The sequence below is a fragment of the Ammospiza nelsoni genome, chromosome 11, assembly GCF_027579445.1.
Source record: "Ammospiza nelsoni isolate bAmmNel1 chromosome 11, bAmmNel1.pri, whole genome shotgun sequence".
Lineage (NCBI taxonomy): Eukaryota > Metazoa > Chordata > Aves > Passeriformes > Passerellidae > Ammospiza > Ammospiza nelsoni.
In genome coordinates this window covers 16,992,833-17,015,085 of record NC_080643.1, presented here as the reverse complement: position 1 = coordinate 17,015,085, position 22,253 = coordinate 16,992,833, and the positions used below count along the sequence as shown (strand labels likewise).

General features: G+C 64.9%; 5 protein-coding genes across 6 annotated transcripts in view; 2 read left to right on the top strand and 3 right to left on the bottom strand.

Annotated features, from left to right (window-relative positions):
* The window catches only part of IP6K1 (inositol hexakisphosphate kinase 1), a 36,931-nt gene extending 34,432 nt beyond the window's left edge, over nucleotides 1-2,499 (bottom strand). For both annotated transcript variants that reach the window (XM_059480213.1, XM_059480216.1), the window contains exons 1-2: nucleotides 2,418-2,499; nucleotides 1,972-2,026 (exon numbers count right to left, since the gene is read on the bottom strand). The gene's annotated coding sequence lies outside the window, so the exon portion shown is untranslated. The remainder of the gene's footprint in view (nucleotides 1-1,971; nucleotides 2,027-2,417) is intronic.
* A 1,494-nt stretch (nucleotides 2,500-3,993) lies between these two features.
* On the bottom strand, nucleotides 3,994-9,768 carry CDHR4 (cadherin related family member 4). The gene is made up of 20 exons (XM_059480427.1): nucleotides 9,717-9,768; nucleotides 9,321-9,341; nucleotides 8,990-9,186; nucleotides 8,756-8,918; nucleotides 8,591-8,676; nucleotides 8,380-8,475; nucleotides 7,864-7,967; nucleotides 7,655-7,791; nucleotides 7,409-7,574; nucleotides 7,171-7,321; nucleotides 6,789-6,891; nucleotides 6,380-6,595; nucleotides 6,164-6,303; nucleotides 5,932-6,079; nucleotides 5,656-5,858; nucleotides 5,435-5,574; nucleotides 5,321-5,356; nucleotides 4,298-4,364; nucleotides 4,177-4,207; nucleotides 3,994-4,049 (listed from the first exon to the last, which is right to left on the bottom strand). The coding sequence occupies exons 1-20, from the start codon at nucleotides 9,766-9,768 to the stop codon at nucleotides 3,994-3,996; spliced, it is 2,313 nt and encodes a 770-aa protein (XP_059336410.1).
* Nucleotides 9,769-10,490: 722 nt separating this feature from the next.
* Nucleotides 10,491-12,781, top strand: INKA1 (inka box actin regulator 1). Its single transcript, XM_059480395.1, has 2 exons — nucleotides 10,491-10,626; nucleotides 11,912-12,781. The coding sequence occupies exons 1-2, from the start codon at nucleotides 10,588-10,590 to the stop codon at nucleotides 12,779-12,781; spliced, it is 909 nt and encodes a 302-aa protein (XP_059336378.1). The 5' UTR covers nucleotides 10,491-10,587.
* Nucleotides 12,782-12,908: 127 nt separating this feature from the next.
* Nucleotides 12,909-21,103, bottom strand: UBA7 (ubiquitin like modifier activating enzyme 7). Its single transcript, XM_059480121.1, has 24 exons — nucleotides 21,063-21,103; nucleotides 20,800-20,965; nucleotides 19,958-20,092; nucleotides 19,784-19,890; nucleotides 19,508-19,598; nucleotides 19,257-19,398; nucleotides 19,055-19,152; nucleotides 18,802-18,948; nucleotides 18,564-18,722; nucleotides 18,290-18,397; nucleotides 18,131-18,211; nucleotides 17,891-18,046; nucleotides 17,627-17,792; nucleotides 17,353-17,549; nucleotides 17,062-17,126; nucleotides 16,736-16,910; nucleotides 16,548-16,622; nucleotides 15,997-16,191; nucleotides 15,742-15,876; nucleotides 15,568-15,654; nucleotides 15,302-15,493; nucleotides 13,569-13,670; nucleotides 13,390-13,490; nucleotides 12,909-13,102 (listed from the first exon to the last, which is right to left on the bottom strand). Exons 1-24 carry the CDS (start codon nucleotides 21,101-21,103, stop codon nucleotides 12,976-12,978), a joined length of 3,048 nt encoding a protein of 1,015 aa, XP_059336104.1. The 3' UTR covers nucleotides 12,909-12,975.
* A 254-nt stretch (nucleotides 21,104-21,357) lies between these two features.
* Nucleotides 21,358-22,240, top strand: TCTA (T cell leukemia translocation altered). The gene is made up of 2 exons (XM_059480425.1): nucleotides 21,358-21,689; nucleotides 22,141-22,240. Exons 1-2 carry the CDS (start codon nucleotides 21,358-21,360, stop codon nucleotides 22,181-22,183), a joined length of 375 nt encoding a protein of 124 aa, XP_059336408.1. The 3' UTR covers nucleotides 22,184-22,240.
* Nucleotides 22,241-22,253: the final 13 nt, after the last annotated feature.

Below are 22,253 nucleotides of genomic sequence, written 5' to 3'. Positions count from 1 at the left end.
TAACTTCCAAGTCAGGTGACTTGCACAATCTGCCAAGAGAGGGGATCTCAAAGCACATCTAACTTTTCCTTCTATAATATTTTTATAAGAAGGACACATCCAGTGCTCTCCACCTGATGAGCAGTCACACAATGATTCGCATATGTAGAAGAGAAGCATGGGCACTACTGTTTCATTTAAATTTTGATTATATGCAAAAATGTGGTTTAAAATTATATTTTATGCAAGAACATAGATAATGTAAAAATAAACTGTCGAACTCTTTACACAGTCACACTGCAGATTACCCTGAACTCAGATAAGACCCCATTCCAGCACCAGTCCCATTTCCCTTGCACCTGCAAAATCATTCATGCACTCACAAAGCTGGGTAGAAAAACAGACAGTTTGTCTTTAGTTTGGTCAGTCTGTAAGTCAGGGAACCCTGATTCTCACCTGCACAGGCATAAGCAACAAGGCAAGAACCTCCCATGGGTCGCAGTCTATACTTACACGAGCTGAAGCACCTGTGTAACCACACATGGAATGTGAAAGTGGTGATCAGAAGCAGATCTTAAAAACTGTCCCCTTTCTTATCTCCACAGATAATCGTGCTCACTTCCTCTTCTTCTTTGCAAGAAACATGCAAAACTGCCACAAAGTGCCTCACGAAAAACCAGAGGGCCCGGGAGAGTGTCCCACCAGCATATCCTCTCTTTCCATCAAGGATTCCTACACTAATAACCTTGTGTACATCAACTTCCCCTCCAGGAGCTAAGGATCACTTCCCCTGTTCTCCCAAAAGTCCTTACTAGACAGGAAGCAAAGGCAAGGCCATAGAAAAGGACATTTCACATCACCCTAACAGGCTCTAACCAGGATAGCATAGGCTGTTCATCCATGCACCTGGAAATGGTTGTGCTGAAAAAGCTGAGAGAGTATGAAACACCTCCAAGAAAGGAAAAGAAAAAATAGCATTAGGACAATTCAATACATTGACCAAACAAGGATTTGATGCAGTTGAAAAAGCAACCCAATGTTATCTTGTTTTATGAAGCTCACAACTAAATCTTTTCATAACCTACCACTTTCCTTCCAGCTCCAAAACAAAGCACTTACCTTAGGTCAGAGCTAAACTAACCCAGAAAAATACTTCACAATCAAAATAATAAGAAATTGTTACATGGGACTAAGAGAGACCTATTTAGGATTACAGTGACAACATGCAATAATGATACACCTAATTCTAAAACACTTTAAATCTCCCAACAGAATTTCTATAAAAAGGAAATCAGAATCTTAGTTCAGTGATAAACCACAAGAATACCATTATTTTTCTCCATCAAAAGCCTGACCAAACACACAAGTGTTAGCATATCAGCTGCAGGTGACAGTTCACTACAATGAGACTTTCGCAACACACTACTGCATATTATTTTGTGAGACAAGCCACTAACCATGTTTACACAGCCCTAAGGATCACAGAAACATTACACTAAAAATGAACAGAGACCCAAGCCCCCATCATTCCTGCACCACTCTGTGTTTCGTTAGCAAAGGCCAATTATTGGAATCCAGCTCTGGAAGCCCTGAACACCAAGTTAAGCCAGGTGAACCTGAAGGGAGGAAAAGCAGATGGAGCGAAAAAAGAGCAAGACAGGTTGAAATGACAAAAGCAGCACATACTAAAGCATATTGCTAGGGAGAGGAAAAAAAAAACCAAAAAACAAAGAAAAGAGCAGATGCTGAGCTTAAAACTGAAGGAATATGGACCCAGTACCACCTACCCTAATTCATAATTTAACCCTCCCCTAGGAAAGCCCGGGAAAGGCTGGTCCCGGTCCAGGACTGCAGCCCCAGGAGCACACCTGCCCCGGGGACTGCCAGGCACTCCGGGTGTCCCCAGCGGGGCAGCCAGCGCTCCCGGGCAACCCACACCCTCCCGGGCCGGGGGCAGCGCGGACGGGCCCCCAGCCCCACCGGCCTGCTCACCATGTTAGTTTCATGTTACCGCCGCCGGTTCCGAGCTCCTTCCTGCGCGCAGCTCCTGTGGAAGGGAAGGAAAGGCACAAAGGGAGGGGACGCTCGCTCTGCCCGCTAGGCACGGCCCTGCCCCGGCACCGCGCTGCCCAGCCCGGGGAACCCCGCCCCGGCCGTGCCCCAGGCGGGTCTCGCAGCGGAAAGCTCCCGGCTCTCACCCACGCACACACGGGGACGAACCGAGCTCTCCCAGCCACTCCTCACGGGGCCGCGCACGGACCCCTCCACTCCAGGCCCATCCCGGTGCTCGCTACCCCCTCGCCTGGGCTGCTCACGGGGCCGTGCCTGTGTACCCCCGCTCCCTTCACGGGGCCGCACCCGGGGCTCCCCTCACGGCAGCGCGCCCGGCTCAGCCCCCCGCCCAGCAGCCTGGCCAGTCTCTGCCCGCCGCGGCTCACCGGGGCCGGCGCTGCCTGCCCGGCCGGGACACCGGAACGCGGAGCCCCAGCGCCGCCGCTCCCCGCCGCCCGAATCAACAACAAGATGGCGGCGCCCGGGCGGGCGTGGCCCGGCGCTGGCCGTCATAGCAACCGCGCCGTCCAAAGCCCGCCCCTTGGCCCTGCGCGCCAGTCCGCACCCGCGTCCCGCCCCACGGGGGCCCTCTCGGGACGCTGATAGGTCAAACTCTGTGTCACTCAAGCGCAGAGCCGCCCCGCCCTCTCCCGAGTGCGGACGACAGCGCACGTTAGGCACACGTGACGCACGCCAGAGCCCCGCCCCCTCGCTGGAAGCGCCGTCTGATTGGCTGTCTACGGAGAAGGGGGAGCGCTCGGCCAATGGGCGGGGCCCGTGGCTCCGCGCTCCGAGCGGCGCTCCCCGGTCAGAACCCCCGCCCGGCCGCCCTGCGGCCCGTGTTCCCCGGTACAAACCCACACCCGGCCGGTGTGCACCCCCTGTTTCCCGGTACAAACCCACACCCGGCCGTCCCGCCGTCCCACACTCTGAGCTCCCCGCCCCGAGCCCCCGGGGCCGCTCCGCATCCCACTCCGGCCGCCGCTCCGAGCGGGATCTCGCCAATGGGACGGGCTCAGGCACCACTCCTATACCGCAAAGGGTTAAATTCCCGGACGGTCACGGTTCCAGTGGGTTCAGGGCAAAAGGGACCTTTCAGGCAAAGTCACACCGGTGACCCCTCTCACTGTGAAATTTCACGGCTGCCCCTGTTCCCCTTCCCTCCCCTTAGTCACCTACTCCCCAAATTAGTCTCTTCCCTCTTATCCCGCCAGTGCTTCATTTCCCCGGGAGCTGCCGGGGAGGCGTCCCGTGGCGCGCTCCTTTGAAATTCAAATCACCGCTTTCCCACCTCCCGCTGGCTGACGCCTTCAAAGCCTCCGGCCGCTCCCAGCTCCTCCTGCGGCGTCCCTCTCACCTGCACCCACGCTAATTCACTTTTCCTCCCAATTATCAACCCATCCCCTCTGCCCACCAGCTGCTCATCCCAGCCGTTCGCGCCTGCGAGCGCTGTAACAAAGCAGAGCTTGAGCGGGACACGGGACTCGGGGCAAAAGTGGCTCAAAATTACCCGTGGCTGAGTTTTCTGGCCCCGGATAACCTCCCTGTGGACTGCTCCGGCTGGGTCACATCCAGAGGCTACAGAGATGCTTCTGTGAGCGAAGCAGACTTGGCCAAAGCTCTCGCAACCTTTTTCTCAGTGCCAAACCAGCTGCTAATCCTTGTCCCGGGTCACGGCACCCACATGGCTGACGAGACAGTGCTAATGACCCCCGCAGCAGGACAGCCACAGCAGCGCTGCCCTGCTCCGGGACCCCCTGAGGCAATCACAGCCGCCTGTGCAATCTCTGACACATTTATTAGCTCCGCACCGGCTGAGGCGGCTCAGGGTGTGGCTGCACCCCGTGTGCAGCAGGTTTGACCACACAGGATGGGTCTCCTCGGGGCTGCGCCAGCTGTGTGCCAGTGCCCGGTGCTCTGCCCAGCACTGCTCCGGGTGCTACGGGGCACAAGGAGCCCCCTTCAGATCCAGCGCCGAGCCCCGGTCACGGTGCGGAAGAGATAATCCCTGCCGGCGCCTGGGATGGAGGCAGCGCTCAGTCACTGCCCTGTGGGCCTGGTCCCCGTCCCTGCTGTCCCCAAACTCCCCTGCCCTGGGGGGCACAACGAGAGCCGGCTGGTGGGGCTGTGGGACAGGGCACTCACGTGGGTCCTGAGCGTGGCCATCGAGCTGCCCCTGTGGGGAGGAGACGGGAGAGGCTGCTCAGGGCCACAGGGCTCCTCTGCCCCCCTGGCAGGGCACCCACCCTCGCTGCCACACACTCACTGGGCTGCTGGCATGTGGGTGTCCCTGTTCCTCCTTGTCCCTGCCGTGCTCCACCACACCCCAGGAGCTGCAGAAGGAAGAGGGGAAGGCAGGGAATGCTGCCAGTGATGGGCTGCCAGCCTCAGCCCCAAGAGATGCTGCTGGGAGAGGCTTGCCAGCCAGGTTTTGCCCTGCCAGCTGCACCCTGTTAAGCCCATCGTCCACCTACCTGATTGTCCCCTGGCACAGGAGGGGACTGTGACAGCGCTGTGCTCCCCCAAGCACCACCACCTTTCACCAGTGCCTGAGCACCAAGCAGATCTGCCACCACATCTGCTTGTTTGCCATGTGCCGGCACGCATCACTTTTGTGTTGGAGGATGCTGTGCTGGGGGAGCTGCCAGGGCCACCCACAGGGGCTGACCCTGGGTCTTCTCCCTTGCATGGTCACTACAGTCCCAGTGTCACCAAGCACTGCATCCCCAACCTTGCCAATGAACCTGGATCCTGCTATGCATCGCCTCGGAGCAGTTATGCCACTGCAGGTGACCTGCCATGGGCCTGCATGTCCCCTCTTTGCTGTGCAGACACTTGGCACAGGCTGCTCTAGCATCTGCCCAGGCTGTCCTCTGTCCTCTGTCACCATCACTCATCCTCCAGGGGTTGTGCAGCCTGCTCAGCTCTTCCCTGGGAGCTTTCCCTGACAAATGGGGCTCATTTGAGCCAAACAGGGGCTCCTCTGGTGAGCTGCAGTGACTTCAGCCCTGGTGACAGGACCCAGCCTTGCACCAGCACTGTGCCATCCCACCCTGTCCACTGCAGAGTTTGTGCCCCAACATCATGGTCTACTGACCAAATTGCTCTCTCTGCTTCCATAGCCCCCATCAGGGCTGCACCCTTGCCCTGGGCAGAGACAGCTCCCTGGCACAGCAAGCCACAGCCAAATGCAGAGAATATTAAACACACCCTGTGTGCTGTGTCTCCCCGGCTGCCTGCAAGGACAATACAACCACCAATGTGACCACCCTGGCCATGCAGCACTCACCTCTTGGCCAGGAACAGCTTGCCAGGGGCCCGCTTGCTGTGGGAGGAGCAGAAGGCAGCCGTGAGCCCTCAGCCCTGCTCACTGAGCCGTGCCATGAGGAGGGCTGGGGCTCACCTGCACAGCAGGCTCCGGGCTGTGCAGCCCAGGGTGGCCAGCAGCAGGACACCAGAGATGGTCAGCACGGCCACAAACCAGGCTGGCGGGTGCCACACTGCCTCCGTGTGCAGGACAACCAGCGGCTCCTTCTGCAGCGTCTGTGGAGGCAGGGGGTGAGGGGCCATGGGAAGGTGCTCCAAGGGACCCTGGAGCTCCTCCCGGTCACGGGCTGTGCTCACCGTGTGCTGGGTGGTGGTGCTGGCTGGCACCGGGGTGCTCCGGGGGGTCACCTGCACCACCAGGGCCACCAGGCTGCTGCGGCGGCGGCCACCAGAGCCGCCCCCCACCTCCACCAGCAGGACAGAGGGCTGGGGCTCGGCTCGGGCACTGGGCAGGTAGACAAGGGTGTTCCCCTCCATCCGAAAGCGCCCGTCCTCATTGCCTGGGCGAGAGGGTCTGCTCAGTGTCACAGCACGGCGAGGGCTGGTTTGTGCCGTGCCTTGGCCGCTCCTCACCTCCAACAATGGTGTAGGTCAGCGGGGCGCTGTCGGGGCCGCCGTGGCACAGCAGGCGGGTGACAGGCTGGCGGCTGCCCGGGGACCCGGCCGTGATCCGCAGCTCCTGCACCTCGGGGGTGCACTCCGGCAGCTGGTCCGGCACAGCCTGCCGGGAGCAGGGGGAAGCGGTGGGGTGGGCACCCCCAATCCTGGCCCCCACCACAGCCCACCCAGCGGGCTGCCCTCACACCTGCAGGCGCACAGACACATCGCACAGACGGCTCTGCCTCTTCCTCGGGTCCAGGTCATGGTGGGTGTCCGTCAGCCGCACCACCAGCCTGTAGCTCTTGTGCTGCTGCGAGTGCAGGGCTCCCACCACGCGGATCTCGCCTGTGGGACCCGTGAGCTGCTGGGAGCCCGTGGGTGCCATGGGTGTGCGGGGCTGGGGAAGGGGCAGGGGGCTCACCAGTGCGCCTGTCGATGGAGAAGGGCTGTGCGGGGCCAGGGCCCCCCTCCAGGCTGTACTCCAGGCTGTCCTGGGGGTAGTCACGGTCAGTGGCAGCCACACGCCCCACCACGCTGCCGAAAGCTGCTGTCTCTGGCACGGTGAAGGTGGCGCTGCTGGGGCACGCCGGTCTGAATTCATTGACAGGTGTCACCGTCACCAGCACGGGCACACGGGCTGTGTGGCACACAGCTGCTCAGCCAGGCTGGCACCACCCCACAGTCCGTGCCAGGCTGGGTGACATGGGGACGGAGGCACCACTTCTGGGGTGGGCATCTCTGGGGCAGCAGGGAAGGAATGTTTCCTCCGTGATCTGCTGGTTTGGGGATTGGGAGAGGTGTTTTCCCACCATAGAGACATGGGCACTCACTGCTCTGTCGGGGCTGCCCTCCCACTGTCACCACAATGGTGGCTGTGAACTGGAAGCCCAGAGCAGCCACGGCCTCTGAGTCATAGTCCAGGGTGGTGTTGACCTGCCAAGCCAGGAGGGGAGACTCAGGCTGAGCTGAGGCACTCTGCAAAGTTCAGATGATCTGCAAAGCCAGAGTGTCCCACAAAGCCTGGCTGTCCCACAAGGCTGTGATGCCAGGGGAAAAGGAAGGAGTAAGTGAGGAGAACAAGCAGGACTTGGGGAGAGGGAGCCCTGACTCAGAACCTGGCATGACAGCACATGTCACAGGGTCCCATTGTCCCACTGGGCTTCATGGTCTAGCCTTGTTGTCCACCTGGGCACTGCCCGTGGCCCCACTCACCTTCAGCTGTGGCCCCTCCATGCAGAAGTGGGAGAGGGAGGAGGGAGGCCCCTCGAGAGCATAGTGCAGACACCCATCAGTGCTGGTGGAGCCGGTGCACCTCAATGTCACCAACGTGCTGCCAGGGAACATGGTTTCGGGCACCTGGGACCTGTGGCGGGGCAGCCAGCAGCTCAGCCTCTGTCCCATGTCCTGGATTTAGCAGACTCCACGCACCCCGCTCCTCCCTGAACCGTACACGAAGATGGCTGGGACACATCTCGGTGCCAGGCGGTCTGTCCCCTGCACGGTGACATTGACCGTGGCGGTGGCGTGGTCGTCGGGGTGCAGCGCGTTGTAAGCCCGGATGAGCAGGTGGGCACGGCTCGCCGGCAGCCGCCGGGTGCTGCGGATCTCCCCTGTCTCTGCAGGAGCAGCCATGGCCTCGCACTGGGCACAGTGACACCGACAGGGTGTCACTGGGGATCCCTGCTGCCCTGCTCACCCTCGTCAATGGCAAAGAGCACGGGAGCCACGGGAGCCAGGATGGCATAGCGGACATTGTTCCCTCTGGCATGGACCTGTGTGACCACCTCCCTGGGGCCAATGCCTTCTGTCACCGTCACAGCCCGGTGTGGCTCACTGCAGGCGAGGTGGGCATTGTGGCACGGCCTGGTGCCACCAGCACCCCCCTCCTGGGCCAGCCCCACTCACGGGAAGGTGACGCGGGGACGGCGTGATGGCAGCACCTCCACCCTCAGAGCCCTGCTGCAGTTGTGCCCGTGACGATCCATCACCTCAATGTCCAACAGGAATGTCTGTGGGCCAGCACCAGGGCAGCTGTGGGACAGCCCTGGGTGGGGATGGGGATGGGGATGGGGACGGGGACAGGAATAGTGATGGGATGGGAACAGAAACAGGAACAGAGACAAAGGAGAGGGGGCAAGAGATGAGAATGGGGCTTGGAGTAGGAACAGAGGTGGGAAGAGGCATGGAGATGGAGATGGAGATAAGTATGAGCTGAAGACTAGAATGAACAGGAATACAGACAGGGATGAGGACATGGACAGGACTTGATATGCAGAAGGGGATGGGGACAGGGCTGGAGCACTTGTGGGTCCTGGGGGAGACAGGGGGCAGAGCAGGATGTGGAGAGCTGTGGCCAGGGAGGGGCTAAGCCCCAGTGGACCAAGAGGTGGCTGTGACCAGCCTGGCAGTGCTGGTGCCCACCTGGGTGTCCTTGCTGGGATCAAAACCATTGTCAGGTGCCAGGACCAGGCCCCAGTGGGTGAGCGTGAGTGGTGTGTTGTGGTTTCGGAGCCTGAACTGCAGAAAGGAGGGTGATGGGAACCCCTGTCCCACTCCTCCATACCTGGGGTTCTGCTGTCCCCAAGGCTGCTCCCTTCTGTGGGGGTGTGGCCCCCAGGGAGCTGCCACTCACCGTCAGCCCACCGAGTGGCTGTGGCAGCACCACGTACAGGGGTGTCTGGGGCGCCACATCTGCCAGCACCTGCACCACATCAGCCTCTGGAGCAGAGCACAGCTGTGGGAGCTCAGTGCTGGCTGGCACCCACAGCCCCCACTGCCCTGTGCCCCCTGTTCCTACCTGGGCTGGCAAAGAGGGTGTCACAGCGCAGCACGTGCCCTGCTGTCACCCGGACAAAGAGCCGCTCCTCCACCTCATCCTCACCAGGACAAGCAGCCCGCAGGATCAGTGTGTACTGGTTCACCCGGCGGGCATCGAGCTCTGCGCCAGCACGCAGTGTCACCTGCCATGGGGACACAGGCACTCAGCAGGGCGCCTGCCAGCTCCTGCCCCCCTCCCATTCCCCAGCCACACCTCTGCCCGGAACGTGGTGGAATCCGTGGGGTCAGAGCTGATGGCGATGGAGTTGAAGGGGTGCTCGGGCTCGATGCTATGCAGGGTGACATTGGGACTGCTGCTTGAGTTGCTGCAGGACACGGTCGCCTCAGCGACGCGGGTGCCTGGCACTGTGTCCTCACTCAGGGTCACCACACGTGGCAGGTCAGGCAGGACTGGTGGAAGACCCCAGGGAGCACTGATGGCTCATCCAGCTGTGCTTACGGAGCTCTGCTCCTGCAGCCAAGCACCAGTGCAGGCACAGCTTTCCCTGGCAGACACGGCTGGGTCCAAAGCACCCCGCTCTTACCTGTTGCTCTGACGAAAGTCCCTGCAAAGAGGAGAGTGTCACCACAGCCTGCCAGGTGTGCCCTAGGAATCCCCTGGGGAGGCCTCAGAATTCCCTCTGAGATGCTCTGATGAAACCCCACTGGTGTCTGGATATGCCACAGTGATGCCCCAAAGAAGCCCCAGTAACATCCTGGCAATGCTGGGGACACCCTGAGGACACCTGGGCAATGTCCTGAGCATGCTCGTGTGATGCCCCCTCCCCGTCTCAACCCAGTCAGACAGCTGCCAACCCCTCTGCCCATCCTGCGGTCAGCCCCAGGAATGTGGGAGCAACCGAGGAGAGCCTCTTCCCTTCCTCTCAGTCATCCACCCACACCCAGAGGTGTCCCGAACACTGCGACCTTGAAGCACCTACCCGGGGCACAGAGGCTGAGGAGGAGGAAGGTGAGGTGTCCGTGCATGCCCATGGCTCGCTGTGTGTTTGGGACAAGCTGCAGCCGGTTGCCAGGGCTGCTGGGCACCACCCCAGCCCGGCGTCATGCCGTCCATCCCCACCCGTGGTGGCCGGCCCGGCCAGGGGAGGGACAGGGCACGGCTCCAGTGCCCCCGGCTCTGCACACCGCCGTTCCCAGCCCCTCCGTGCCGCTCGCAGCTCCGTGGGGTTCGGCTGCCACCCCACGCGGCACGCTCGGGAACCGGGAAAATTAGCTGGGAGGTAATTTTTGGCCGTGTTCTCGTTCATTTGCAAACCAGTGGCGCTTCTCCCGGGATCCCCATTAAGCGCTATTAGTTCCCAATTAACGGGCACGGCGGCCCGGGTCACTCTTCCCTTCCCGCTTCCAGCGCCCAGCCCGGCTCTGGCAGCCCGGTGGCGCGGGGTGCCGGCGGGGATGCCTCCACCAGGACTCTGTACCGGGGCTGCCCTCCTTCCCAGCGGGGCGTACCGAGCTGCGGGCCCCCCGGTGCCTGAGGGTGCCGCCGGCCGGGACACGGACCCCGCCTGGCCCGGCGGTGCCCGGGTGGTGCCCGGCGCGGGGCCCGGGGGCGGCGGGGAGGGGTCCGTGGGCGGGGCGGGGCCCCGGGGCGGTGGTGCCCGTGCGGGCCGGGCTCACGTTACGGCGGCCCCATTGGCCGGGGCGGGGCGGGGCGGGGCCGCCGGGCAGCGCCGGGAGGCGGCGGGCACGGCCGGGCGCTCCGTCCGCTGTCGCTGCTGCTGCTGCTCCGCCACCGGCACCGGCGGCTCTGGGAGCGGGGCCGGGAGCGGCGCCGGCGGAGCAGGACCGGGCATGCACAACGCCCGCCCAGACGAGCTCGGCGCCGACCGGGTGAGTGCCGCCGCGGGCACGGGGAGGGAACGGGACGGGACGGGACCACCGCGCCCCGCCGCCCCGGGACTGCGGGACTGCCGTGACGTCCGGGCGCTGCCGGTGACATCAAGGCCGTGACATTACAGGAGAGGCCAAAGGCGGCGCGGGGACGTGTGCGCCCGGTGGGACCCTGGCGGTGCGGGGGCACGGGTGGCCAGCGGGCACAGTGTGCAGCTGTCAAGGTGCCAGCGGCACCGTGCCCCCGGAGCTGCCACTCTGCCTCCCACCTGGGCTGCCCCGAGGGACGGCGGTGACAGGGTGGCCCTTCGGCTCTCCTGGGCCTGCCACATGCTTACCCAGCACCTCACAACCGGCTGCCCCGGTGTTCCCGGCCAGCGGCAGGACTGGGCGGCTCGGAGTGGTGGCACATTGCCACTAGGGCTGGATGAGAGGGTCCCAGCCGGCGGGGAGGGGGACAGGGATTTGCACGGGGACGCGGAGAGGGACAAGGACAGTCCTGCAGCTGTGTCAGGGCCAGGCAGAGAGGACGGAATTATCGGTCCTGGAAGCAATCCCTCCTGCACACTCAGCTTCCCGCGACTCCAACGCGGAAAGGAAAGCGGACGTAACACCCTGCTTTTGGGTTCAGACAATAGGAATTCAAGAGCGAGGAGCGGCCCGGCTGCGGGAGCCAGCAGTCCCTTCCAGCGCCTGCCCGGCCGTGCCTTGGTCCCCGTATTTCCCGGCGTTTGGGGGGTCCCGGGCCTTGGGCGCAGGCCGGGCTGCACCCTGAGGTCACCTGGGGTGTCCCCAGCTGGAGGGCGCAGGGTGGGTGGGTGGCCCTGCCGAGGCGCGGGGGCAGAGCCCCACCCCAGCACCCGCGGGTGCCCCGGGGCTGCCGCTGGCCCCGTGCCACGAGTGGGGCTCTGCCGGAGGGGTGTCCCGGCCGCCTCCCCGCCGAGAAGGAGGCACTCGAGGGGCTCTCGGGGGGGCAGTGCAGCGCCCGCTCCTACGTGCCGTGGCCCTCTGTCATTTCCCGCAGGCACGGCCGGGGCTGGGTACCTGCTTGCTCACCCGACAAGCCGCTGCACGCCGGCCGGCTCCGCGCAGGAGCCGCAGGAAAGCGGGGCCCGGGGCTGGAGGCAAGCCGGGACCTGCGGCCCGCTCTCCGCACCCTGCCGCACGCCCATTGCGCCAGCGGAGCCCCCACCAGCCGGGGCGGGGGGGCGCGGGGTGCCGATGGGGATGGGGACGGGATGGGGATGGCGGTGCTGGCCCTGTGCTGATCTCCCTTTCCCTGCAGTGGTGCCGGCGGGACGCGGGCCCGACGCCGCGGGCGCACATGCACGGCACGCGGCAGACACCGCCCCAGCCCGGCAGGGCCTCGGGACCGGCCCCCCGCGCCCCGCGCCCCGCCTCGGCGGCGGACTCGGCCTGCAGCCTGGACCCCGGCGGCGAGGAGGAGGAAGGAGGCGGCCCGGCCGCTCGCTCCCCCCCGGCCAGCGAGCGCAGCCTGGAGTTCGACTCGGGCTACTCGGAGGCGTCGGGGGGCACGTGGAGGGAAGAGGAGGCGCCCGTGCGGCGCCGGCATCTGCTGCCCTGCCAACGGGCACACCGGCTCTCCGCCGGCCCCGCCGCCCCGCCGCCCGCCCCCGCCCGCCGTGTGCGCCCCAAATCCACCTCGGACGCCTGCCTGGAGCAGTGGCGGGCCCTGGAGCCCGCCGACACGCAGGACTGGACCGTAGCGCTGCTGTCGCAGAGCCGGAACCGGCAGCCTCTGGTGCTGGGCGACAACTGCTTCGCTGACCTGGTGGAGAACTGGATGGACCTGCCCGAGGTGGGCGCCGAGCCGCGCCGCCGGGCCCCCGCCGAGCCCTCCCGCCGGCTGGCCAAGCCTCCCGCCTTCCTGCTCAGCCTCTCGGGCAACGTGCGCCGCAAGCTGGCCAGCATGGCCCGGCCCCGGGGCACCGACGGTGCCCGGCCGGGGGGCCGCGACGCCACCAAGCGTTTCTCCTGCCCGCTGGGGCTGGGGGGACAGCCCAAGGGCGCCTGCTTCCACCAGTCGCACAGCAACATCGCCCAGCTGGCCACGGACTTCCACCGCTTCACCGCCTTGATGAACAGCCGCAGCCGCCAGCCCATCATCTGCAACGACGTTATCGGCTACATTTAGCCCGGCTGCTGCGGCGGCCCGCACCCCCACCCTGTAAATAAACCCCCGTTTTATACGGTCTGGGCGCCGCAGCGTTTATCAAAGGGAGTGCCTGTGCCCCGACTCCAGGCAGGGGCAAGCAGGAGCGTTTTGCAAGGAGGGCTATTGCAGCCTGCAGCGTTTATTGCATGGGACAGGAGGGGTTGGGCCCTTGCTCAAGGCAGGGAGCACAGGAGAGGGGGACGGCTATCTTCAGCCTCAGCATCCTCTCCCTCGCACATATACAGCAGCTCCAGGTCCTGCTGCTGCGGCATCCTGGCATCCTCCAAGCTCTCAGATAACCTGTAGCAGAAGAAGGGGGTTTTGGGGACACTGGCTTGTCCCCCAAGGCTGGCTGAGTGCTCCGGGGGTGCCCTGGGCCCCTCAGGGGTGTCCGGCCAGGCTGGTGAGATGCAGGGGCCGACAGCAAGGGGCCGGGCAGGGGTCCCGCCACGGGAAGTGCTGCCGGCAGGATGTTTATCCAGCAGCTGGCTGGGAGCTGCACTGCAGCTGGAGTGGCTCAGGATTGAGGCAGTGGGGGCTGGAAGCCCCCCCCGGGTCAGGATTGGGCCCTGGAGCTCTGGACCTACCTCTGTGCCTGCTGCCGGGCCCGGGTCTCTGCATCTGCCTTGCTGTCATAGAGCACGGTGTCACCACACAGGAGCATGGTCACGGTCCAGCCATGTATCCTCTGCAAAAGGTGGGTGTCAGGATCTGTCCTTGCATCCCCCAGGGTGACCTGACTGAGCTCTGACAGCGCTGGGCTCACCTGCAGCCAGTCCAGCACCTCCTGCACCGTCATGGCCTGTCCATCTGCGCCGACTGCCCGCAGCTCCAGCCGGTCCCAGCAGCTCCACTCCCGCCCGCCGTACTGCCAGGGGGTGGCAGCCAGCACTGGCACCCCAGCTCCTGCCTGCCCAGCCCCGTGGGGCAGCGACTGCTGCAGGACAACGGCTGGGGACACCAGGGCAGGCAAATGGGCAGGGTGATGGGGGCACCATGGTGGTGCAGGGGAAATGAGGGACACAGCTATCCCCCCAGCACTGCAGGGGTCCACTTAAGGGTCAGTGTCAGTGTGGGGCCAGCACTGCCCCTAGCCCTGGGCCAGGACAGCGCACAAAAGGCCATTGAGGCATTGCCCAGCCCCACACAATCACCTCTTCTCATGCCTGTGGCCCCACGACCCCTGCTCCGGCCCAAGGAGGCCGCTGTGGTGCCAAGCCCGGGGCCGTCTGGCAGGGCTGCTCGGCCATCTGCCCTCGCTGCAGGCAGCGCCAGCACTGCCCGCCTGGCCCCAGCCCCGCTTGGGAGGGGTGCTCACACCTGGTCACTCTCCCTCCTGCTCTCTGCTGCCTTCTCACCTCCGCCTTCTGCTGCCTGCACTTATCCCACTGGTGCAGAGAAGGGCTTAACCCCCTCCTCACCGGGGCAGCAACTGCTCAGCACAAAGGGAAAGCCATGGCCTGGCCCTCCACCAAAGTGCATTGCTCTGGCCCTGGGAAACATATTCCTCTGGACAAGGCTGGCCCCCAGCATGGGCTCCCCAGGTCCCCATGGGGACATAGGTCACACCAAGCAAGCCCTGGGGACATGTGTTCCCACCACAGCCAAGCAGCCGGGTGTGAAATGTCACACCGGGTGTCCTCGCCCTGGCACATGGAGGTGTTGGGTGCTGCTGCAGGGACCTGAGGGCACGGCCAGACCCAGCAGCATCCTCCATCCAGGGACGATGCCAACCCAGGGACACTGCAGCCAGGATGGCACAGGGATGGGCATAGGGTTTGAGGGGGCCGTGGGGCAGCCATCAGCCCGAGGTGGTGCTGGAGCCGGCGCAAGGCAGTGGAGTCGCCTCCCTCTCTCCCTCCCTCCCCCTCTTCCTGCCCCTGGCCCTGGGCCCCCCGGGCCAATCTGGTTCCAATCGGCGCTTCCTGCCGTGCCGGAAGGGCTGCCTTGCCTCGCACGCCATAAACCCCCAGACAAAGGGGCCTCTATAGCCCAGACGGTCCCAATCTGGGCCTGCCCCCACCCCCGCCCTCCCTCCCTGGTTCCCCAGCGCCGGGACCCCCGGCCCCGCTCCCCTGGGCGGCCCTTCCCGGCCCGGTGCCAGCTGCTCTCTGCCTGCCGCAGCTGGTTTCCATAAGCCAGATGAGTGCGGCTGCAGCGGCTCCCAGCCCGGCTGTGGGGCTCAGCGTGGGGCCTGCCATGGGGCACTGGGGCTGTCCCAGCCCCATGGGCACCTAGAGCATCACAGCATCCCAATGGGACAGTGGCAGTGTCTCAGTGCTGGGGGGGGCATGCAGGGGAAGGAGCTGGTTGGAGCCTTGGAGCATTCCGAGCCCACTGCAGCATGCAGATCCATTTCTGGAGTGCTATGGCCAGGGCTGCCCTTGCTGCGTGGCCACCTCCTTTCCTTTCCCCTGGCTCCCCCTGACATTGTCCCACAGAGGTGCCACTGGCCCCTGGGTGTCCCCACCTGCAGTTTCCCAGGGAAGAGGGTCCTACCCGGTAGGTGTGGGCTGGCGGGGGCTGCACACGGAGCAGCAGGCAGGCAGACAGGCTGATGTTGCTGTTGCGGTAGCAGCCGAGCTCCTGGCAGCCCCACACCAGCTTGTAGAGCTCCAGGCACGCCAGCCCAGCCACGGCTGCCGTGGTGGTGATGATGGCGGGCACGATCCGCCCAGCAATCCGCTTGCTCTGAGGACAGCGGGGTGTCACCAGCTGCCCCACACGGGACAGGGACTCCTGACCCCACAGGCTGCCCCTCTCACCTTCTGCCATTTGGCAGGGGAGATGCCATAGTTCTCTGCACGCAGGTTGGACGCTGCTGTGATAAAGTCTATGTGGACATCGTTGTCCTGTGGGGAAGAGTGGGGGGACATCTGCATCCCATGGGGACATCAGCCCCCCCAGGCTGAGCAGGGCAACCTGCCTGGCTCTGTTACCTTCTCAAAGTGGATGGGCTCCATCAAGGGTGCTTGTGTGTCCTCATCTCCCACCAGCTCCTGTCTCCACTGCACCAGGTCCTGGGTAAGCTCTGTCAGCTGCCTGTGATCTGGGGGCACAGGGATGCGATATTCCTGCTCTGTGGCACTGCTGGGTGCCCCCACCTTGGTCTGGGTCATCTTGGGTGCTGAAGCAGGGACAAGAAGCCACAGCCCCACCACCACCAGGCTGGACACAGGAACATACCTGGGAACCTCACCTGTGGGAACTTGTACCTCCTCTGTGGGTTCCTCTGTGAGGGGGATCTGGAGCCCCTCCTGGGGTGCAAAGGGTGGCAGGACCACATCACGGAGCATGGCCTGGATGGCCGCCCGGTCCCTGCATGGTGGCACCCTGTGCACTTGGGCAAAGAGGTGGGCAGCAGCCAGGACATAATCCAGGTGGGTGTCCTGTGAAGTATAACAGGGGTGGCCATGGGGTGCCTTGCTGGGGTGGTCCCACATAGCCAAGGGCTGCCAGCACTGCCCCGAGCTGGTAGAACTGCCTGGCTTTGCCCCAGAGCGGAGGTGGAGGAGCCTCTCCTCCTCCTCTGGCCACACAGCATGTGCAAGCTGTCCCCTGCCGTGCCCTCACTGAGGGGACAGGGACAGACCCAGCCCAGGACCTGGCAGCCCTGCACAGGCTGTGGCAGACATAGCAGTTCAGTATTCCCAGTATGAAAACACAACTACAGTTCAGTATTCCCAGTATGCCCAGCACAGGCTTGGCTCCCCCTCTGCCCACAGCTCTTCCTCCCTGCACTCACATTGTCAGGGTTGAATGTCAGCGGATGGGGACAGCTCCTGTCCCCTGCCCAGAAGGGGACACCCGGGCTGGTTTCCTGGCACAGGGAGAGAAGAGTCAGGCCCAGCAGTGCGTGCCCCTGGCTGCAGCGAGGTGGCTGCTGGAGGGACGGGCGTGCAGGGGGTGCCAGCCCTGTGCTGCTGGGCTCACATGCTCCGGGGGGTAGATGTGCAGCAGCTGGGCGATGGCATCGTGGTAGCAGCGCTGCCAGCGCCGCCGTGCCCAGCGCACGCAGTCCCGCCAGTCCCGTGGCTGCTCCCGCAGGCTCTCCCACACCTGCTCCAGGACCTTCCCGGGCAGCTGCTGCTCCAGGAAAGCTGGGTCCCTGCAAATACAGGCAGCTGCTCGTGCTGGCCCAAGAGCAATCCTGTGATTGGGTGGGATGTGGCATCTGGCACCCTCTCCCCATTCCCAGCAGTGCCCTGGCAGAGCTGGAAGCTCCTCTCCCAGTGTCACTGCCCCTAAAGTCCACTCACTCCATGAACTGGTTGACTTGTTCTGCAGGTAGCTGGAAAAGCCCCTCAAACTCATCACGGGCCCACTGTGGAGGAGAAACGGGTGTTGAGCACTGGGACCTCCCCCTTATGCCCCCAAGCCCAGGGGAGGGGGAGGCTCTGGCAGGGCCAGCAGCAGTACTCAGGCTGCCAGCAGGAAGCAGCTGGGGCCATATCCTGCCCATGGCTCACCACTGGAGGGGACAAGGGGAAGGAAGACAAAGATCCCGGTGCCTCCTCGCTGGGTGCTGTGGCTGGGGCAGCTCAGCCTACCTGCAGGGTGTGCTGGATGGTGCGGGGGAAGTGCCGCAGTGTACACATGGGGAAGGCGCCATCCCTGGGGGCGCTGGCTGGCCTCAGAGGCTCAGTCAGGGACGGTACCATGGCCAGCACGTTCCCCCGTGTCCCCTCCGTGCCCGAGTCCAGCAGTGGTGTGCGACAGCGCAGACAGCGTCTCTCCAAATAGGTGCCTGCAGGGAGCCAGGAGTGCTGGGGCCCCAGGCAGCAGGTCCAGGGGCTTGGCCCCCTCGCCCTTCCTGGCACTCACGAGCCTCTATGGTGTCCAGGGCGCTGGCAACGCCATCCAGGCGCTGGAAGAAGTTGTCCCCATAGAGCATCTCGGTAGCAGGTCCCACCTGGTTCTGGTGAGCGGTCACTCTGACATCAGGGTTCATGCGCTGCACGGCTGCTGCGGCCACCACCGACTTGGGCTCCTGCCAGGGCAGAGAAGGGGTGGGCAGCCCTAGGGAGCCCCTGGAACAGCCAGGATGCCCTTTGGGGTGAGCTCAGCCCCTGGGTCATGCTGCCTCACTGATATATCTGCTGAGCGATACAGAAACTGCCGATGGAGGTTGGAGAGGGCAACAGTGTCCATGTCGGTGACGACGAGCTCCCCATCCGGCCCCGCCGCCAGCCCCATCATGGCAAAGTTTTTCAGCAGCTCGCAACCGATGGCACCAGCTCCCACCTGTCAGGACAGAGATGCTGCAGCTCCCTGCGTGCCTGTTGGATGCTCCGCAGCCTCCCAGTCCCACGGCCCGTCCCCACGCACCACCAGGTACTTCTGGTGACCCAGCTTCTCCTGGAAATTGGCCCCGAAGACGGCAATCTGGCCATCGTAGCGAGAGCCTCTCTGCCGGGACAAGGAGCTGTGTGAGCACAGCAGGCTCGGCACCCCAGCAGCCGGGAGGGGCTGGACACGGGGTCTCACCGGGGCACAGTCCGCCTCTGTCAGGTGCGCAGCCCCCGCCAGCGCCAGGCACTCCAGGGCATCGAAGTACAACCACTGGTCCAGGGGCACGAACTTCCTCGTGATGGCCTGGAGCGAACAGCCCGTGGGCAGGGCAGGGGGCCGGCGGGCGCTCCCCTCACCCCGCCGCAGCCCTGCCGCCGGACCCGCCGTCCCCAGGCGGGCAGGAGGTGCCCTCTCGTGGCCACGAAACGCCACCGGACAGCCATGGCCAGCGGGACCCCGCCCCGCTCACCTTCAGCACCTCCTGCGCCGCCAGCGCCCCGACCACGGCGGCCACGGGGCACAGGTCCCCGGCGCTGACGGTGGCGAAGGCGCGCACGATGTCTTCGTCCAGGGGACCCTGCTGTGCCCGCAGGCTCCGCGCCAGCTCCAGCAGCCGCTCGGCATCCGCCTGCGGGCAGAGGGGAGAGGCAGTGCCCGGCAGGGCGGGGCGGCTCGGCAGGGCCGGCGGGAGCAGGACAGGGACTCACGGGTGCCCTGGGCCGGGGCAGGCGGCCCCGCTCCCTGCGGAAAGCGTGGAGGGCCTGGAAGGCGGCGTGCAGGCTGCGGCTGCGGGGCAGATCCTCGGGACTGGCCACCTGGATTTTGGGCTCCGCCAGTGCCTGGCACAGGGACTTCTGCCAGCACAGCACCAAGGACTGGGTGAGTGCTTTCCTGGGGCCCAGTGTGGCACAGCAGTGCTCCAGCACGGGTGGCAGCACCGTGGGGCCGAGAAGGACTCACATGAGAACACTCCTGGCGCTGCTGCACCTGTGAAACCAGACCCCCACAGCGGTAGGGCGAGAAGGAGCTGGTGTCGCTGATCTCCAGCCTGAAGGCATCTGGGGACAAGAGGAGCACAGATGTCACATCAAGGTCACTGCCAAGGACCCGTGAGTTGCTCAAACCTGAGCTAGGGCAGCCAGGATCCCCCTGGAGGTCTCACCAAGCACATGCACAGGGACAGGCACATGGCCGTTGAGCTCTGTCATCCCCTGCACGCCAGAAAATGTCACCAGGTCACCGTCGTGGAAGAGCTGGCCATGGCTGTTCTCTGTCCCCATGTGTGTCACCACTCCTGGGTTGCCCTGAGGAGGGGAAGGCTACGTGAGAGTGGGGCACTGGATTAGGGTGGCATACAGCCAGTGGAGGAGGCAGCAATTTTGGGAGACTTGCAGGGGCTGCCGTCCCTCCTACCTGGGAGATGTGCTCCACAGCAGCAGACACTGGATCCCCTTCTGCTGGGTCATCAACGACAAAGTGCTCCCCGAAGTCACAGAACAGCTGCCTGGAGAGAACAGGCGAGGTTTGGCCAGAGGAAGTGCCCCACCAAGCTGCCCCAGCACTGCCATGTCCTGCCCAGGCCCAGCAGCACTGCCAGAGGGCTATGGGGGACAAGGGCTGCAGTGCAGGGCTGGGGCTCTGGGGACAAGGTGACCCACAGTGAGTGCAGGACCCCATGAGACCCCTTACCCTGCCAGCCCCTTGGTGTCAGCCACAATGAAGCAGATGCCCCGAGCATGGCACAAGTCCCCGACGCGGAGCTGCTCCTCCAGCGGGGACTCGGTCAGCACCACCACCTGTGCCAGGTGTGTCAGCGAGCGCTGCCATCCCGGGGCTCCCCCCAGTGCCGGCATGCAGGCTCACCTTGAAGGAGGCAAGGAAAGCCTCCGAGAGCTCCCCGGTGTGAGCCTTGACCACCACATGGGGGTTCAGCTCAGCCAGGGCCCGCTGGGACGCCTTGGCACGGTTCTGGCCCAGATCGCTCTCTTTCAGGAGGAACTGCAAAGCGGACACATGGTGGGACACCCTATGGGTCTGGGGTGCAGGTCACCACTGTGGGGTGCTCCACAGGCCCTGTCTGCAGTGGGGAGGAGGCCTCTGCTAAGGACCTTACCTGTGACAATGAAGGGCACCCTGTGCCTTACCAGCCTCCCCAGCTTGTACTGGTGATTGGAAGCCCCTCACCCCAAACCCATACCTGCAAACAGTGATTCTCCCACCTGCACCTGTTACTGTGACACCCAGGCACATCTATACCTGTTACTGGGACTCCCACTGAGTGTGCACCTGCACCAAGATCCTTGTATGTACCTGTCTGTGTATGTTATGGGCCCTTCCCATCCATTCCTGTGCCTGTTACTGGGATTGCTGCCAGTACCCATTATTGGGGTTCCCCTCCATACTCATACCTGATACTGAGACCCCCATATAAGTCTGTACCTATTACCAGGACCCTTATCAATACCTATACACATTATGTGGCCCCTCATCCATACCAGTACTCTGGGACCTGTGCCCATACCCGTTACTGGGACACCTGCCTGTACCTCTGCCTGTTACTGGGGCCCCTGACTGTACCTATTATTGGGATCCCCACCCATATCTGCACCCACTGCCGGCATCCTCGCTAGTTCCTGTTATGAGATCCTCACCTGTGAACCTCACCCGTACCTGTCCCCAGGAGCCCCGCCCGGCCCCGCCGGTACCTGCTGGGTGCGGTCGGCGACACAGACGGTACCGCAGTCGTGCAGGACGACGCAGCCGGTCCCCGCCAGCACCAGCGCCGTCGCCACCTGCGCTCCGGTCCCGCGCAGCCCCGACACCAGCACCGCCGATTCGGGCAGCCGCCGGGCGCCGCCGCCCAGCACATACCTGCGGGTACCGGCGGGGGCCGTCAGCGGAGGCCGACACCGCTGCACCGCGCCCTGCCCCGACCCTGTGGCGCTCCGGTGCCGGTGCCCGCACTCACAGCTGCCGCGAGTACCGCGCCTCCTCCTCGCTTCCCGCCATGACAGCCCCACCCATCGACCGGCCACACCCCGGGGCGGAGCCAACCCCGCAATGCCCCGCCCCCACAGCGCAGCATGGCGGCGGGTACGGGGCAGGCCACGCCCCCAAACTGGCGCTCTGAGGCTCCGCCCCCGAGGCCACGCCCCACATCACAGGCGGCAGGGGAGGCCCCGCCCCGGGGTCCGCGCTGTGGCGGCGGTGCGGGCGGGCAGAGGCTCCGCCTCCCCGGCAGCCTCGCCCGGTACCCCGCGGCCATGGCGGCGGTGGCGGCGGGCTGGCTGCCGCCGTGGCGGGCGCTGGCCGCGCTAGGCCGGGAGCTGGCGGCCGAGTGGGCGGCGCAGGACGTGCGGGCCGCGCTGTGCCAGCTGCTGCTGCTCTGGCTGGGCATCAGCCTGCTGGGCGTCCGCCTGGCCTGGCGCGCCTACGGCGGGGCGGTGGCCGCGCTCTGCTACCGCACCGGCCCCTCCGGCCGCCGCTCCCCCGGCACCGCTCCCGGGGCCTCGCCCTCCCGGCCCCGCGCGCACTCCCTGTCCCCCGCCGGCCCGGCGGGACGCAACGGCGCCGCCGAGCGGCACTGCCCGCCCCGGTGAGTCCCGGCCGCTACCGGGCCCAAACCCGCTGACTCCCCGCTGACCCCCGCGGGCCTGCCCGGCTCCCTCCCCCGCGCCCGGCCAGCGCTCTCGGGGCGCAGCCCGGTGAGCGGCCCCTGCCCAGTGCCACCCAGTGAGCGTTCCCCCAGCTGCACCCTGCACCAGTACAGCCCAGTGACCGCTCGCCTGCCCGGTATGCTCCGGATGGGGCCTCTGCGACACCGGCCCCGGTCAGCCCCCCCCGCTGTGGCTTCTGACAAGTGTCCCCCAAGCTGTGCCCCCGACCTTTGAGCTCCCCACCCTGCCCAGCTGCACCCCAGAGCAGTGTGCCCCAGTGAGGGCCCCCAGCCCTGCCCACCCACACGGACAGGCCGGTGCCTGCCTCAGTGCCCGGGTGCTGTGCTGGTGCTGCCCCGGCTGTGCTCACGCTGCTTCTCTCTCTTGCAGGGATGGCCCCGCGACAGAGCCCATGAAGACACACCGGGAGTGAGCAGCACCAGGACCGCCAGCTGGGTATTGCCAACACCATTAAAGTGCTGTGCCCATCTGCTGCTCCTTGT

What these genes read in the sequence shown, in the direction of transcription:
- CDHR4 (XM_059480427.1), bottom strand. Translation starts at nt 9,768, where the DNA reads ATGGGCATGCACGGACACCTCACCTTCCTCCTCCTCAGCCTCTGTGCC. An exon ending in GACTTTCGTCAGAGCAACAG is followed by an intron (nt 9,187 to 9,320) that starts GTAAGAGCGGGG and finishes GTCTTCCACCAG; the next exon opens with TCCTGCCTGACCTGCCACGT. An exon ending in ATGTGTCTGTGCGCCTGCAG is followed by an intron (nt 6,080 to 6,163) that starts GTGTGAGGGCAG and finishes TGCTCCCGGCAG; the next exon opens with GCTGTGCCGGACCAGCTGCC.
- UBA7 (XM_059480121.1), bottom strand. Translation starts at nt 21,103, where the DNA reads ATGGCGGGAAGCGAGGAGGAGGCGCGGTACTCGCGGCAGCT. An exon ending in CTTTCCTTGCCTCCTTCAAG is followed by an intron (nt 19,891 to 19,957) that starts GTGAGCCTGCAT and finishes CACCTGGCACAG; the next exon opens with GTGGTGGTGCTGACCGAGTC. An exon ending in GCCCGGCAGCAGGCACAGAG is followed by an intron (nt 13,103 to 13,389) that starts GTAGGTCCAGAG and finishes CTTCTGCTACAG; the next exon opens with GTTATCTGAGAGCTTGGAGG.
- INKA1 (XM_059480395.1), top strand. Translation starts at nt 10,588, where the DNA reads ATGCACAACGCCCGCCCAGACGAGCTCGGCGCCGACCGG. An exon ending in ACGAGCTCGGCGCCGACCGG is followed by an intron (nt 10,627 to 11,911) that starts GTGAGTGCCGCC and finishes CTTTCCCTGCAG; the next exon opens with TGGTGCCGGCGGGACGCGGG.
- TCTA (XM_059480425.1), top strand. Translation starts at nt 21,358, where the DNA reads ATGGCGGCGGTGGCGGCGGGCTGGCTGCCGCCGTGGCGGGCGCTGGCC. An exon ending in GAGCGGCACTGCCCGCCCCG is followed by an intron (nt 21,690 to 22,140) that starts GTGAGTCCCGGC and finishes TCTCTCTTGCAG; the next exon opens with GGATGGCCCCGCGACAGAGC.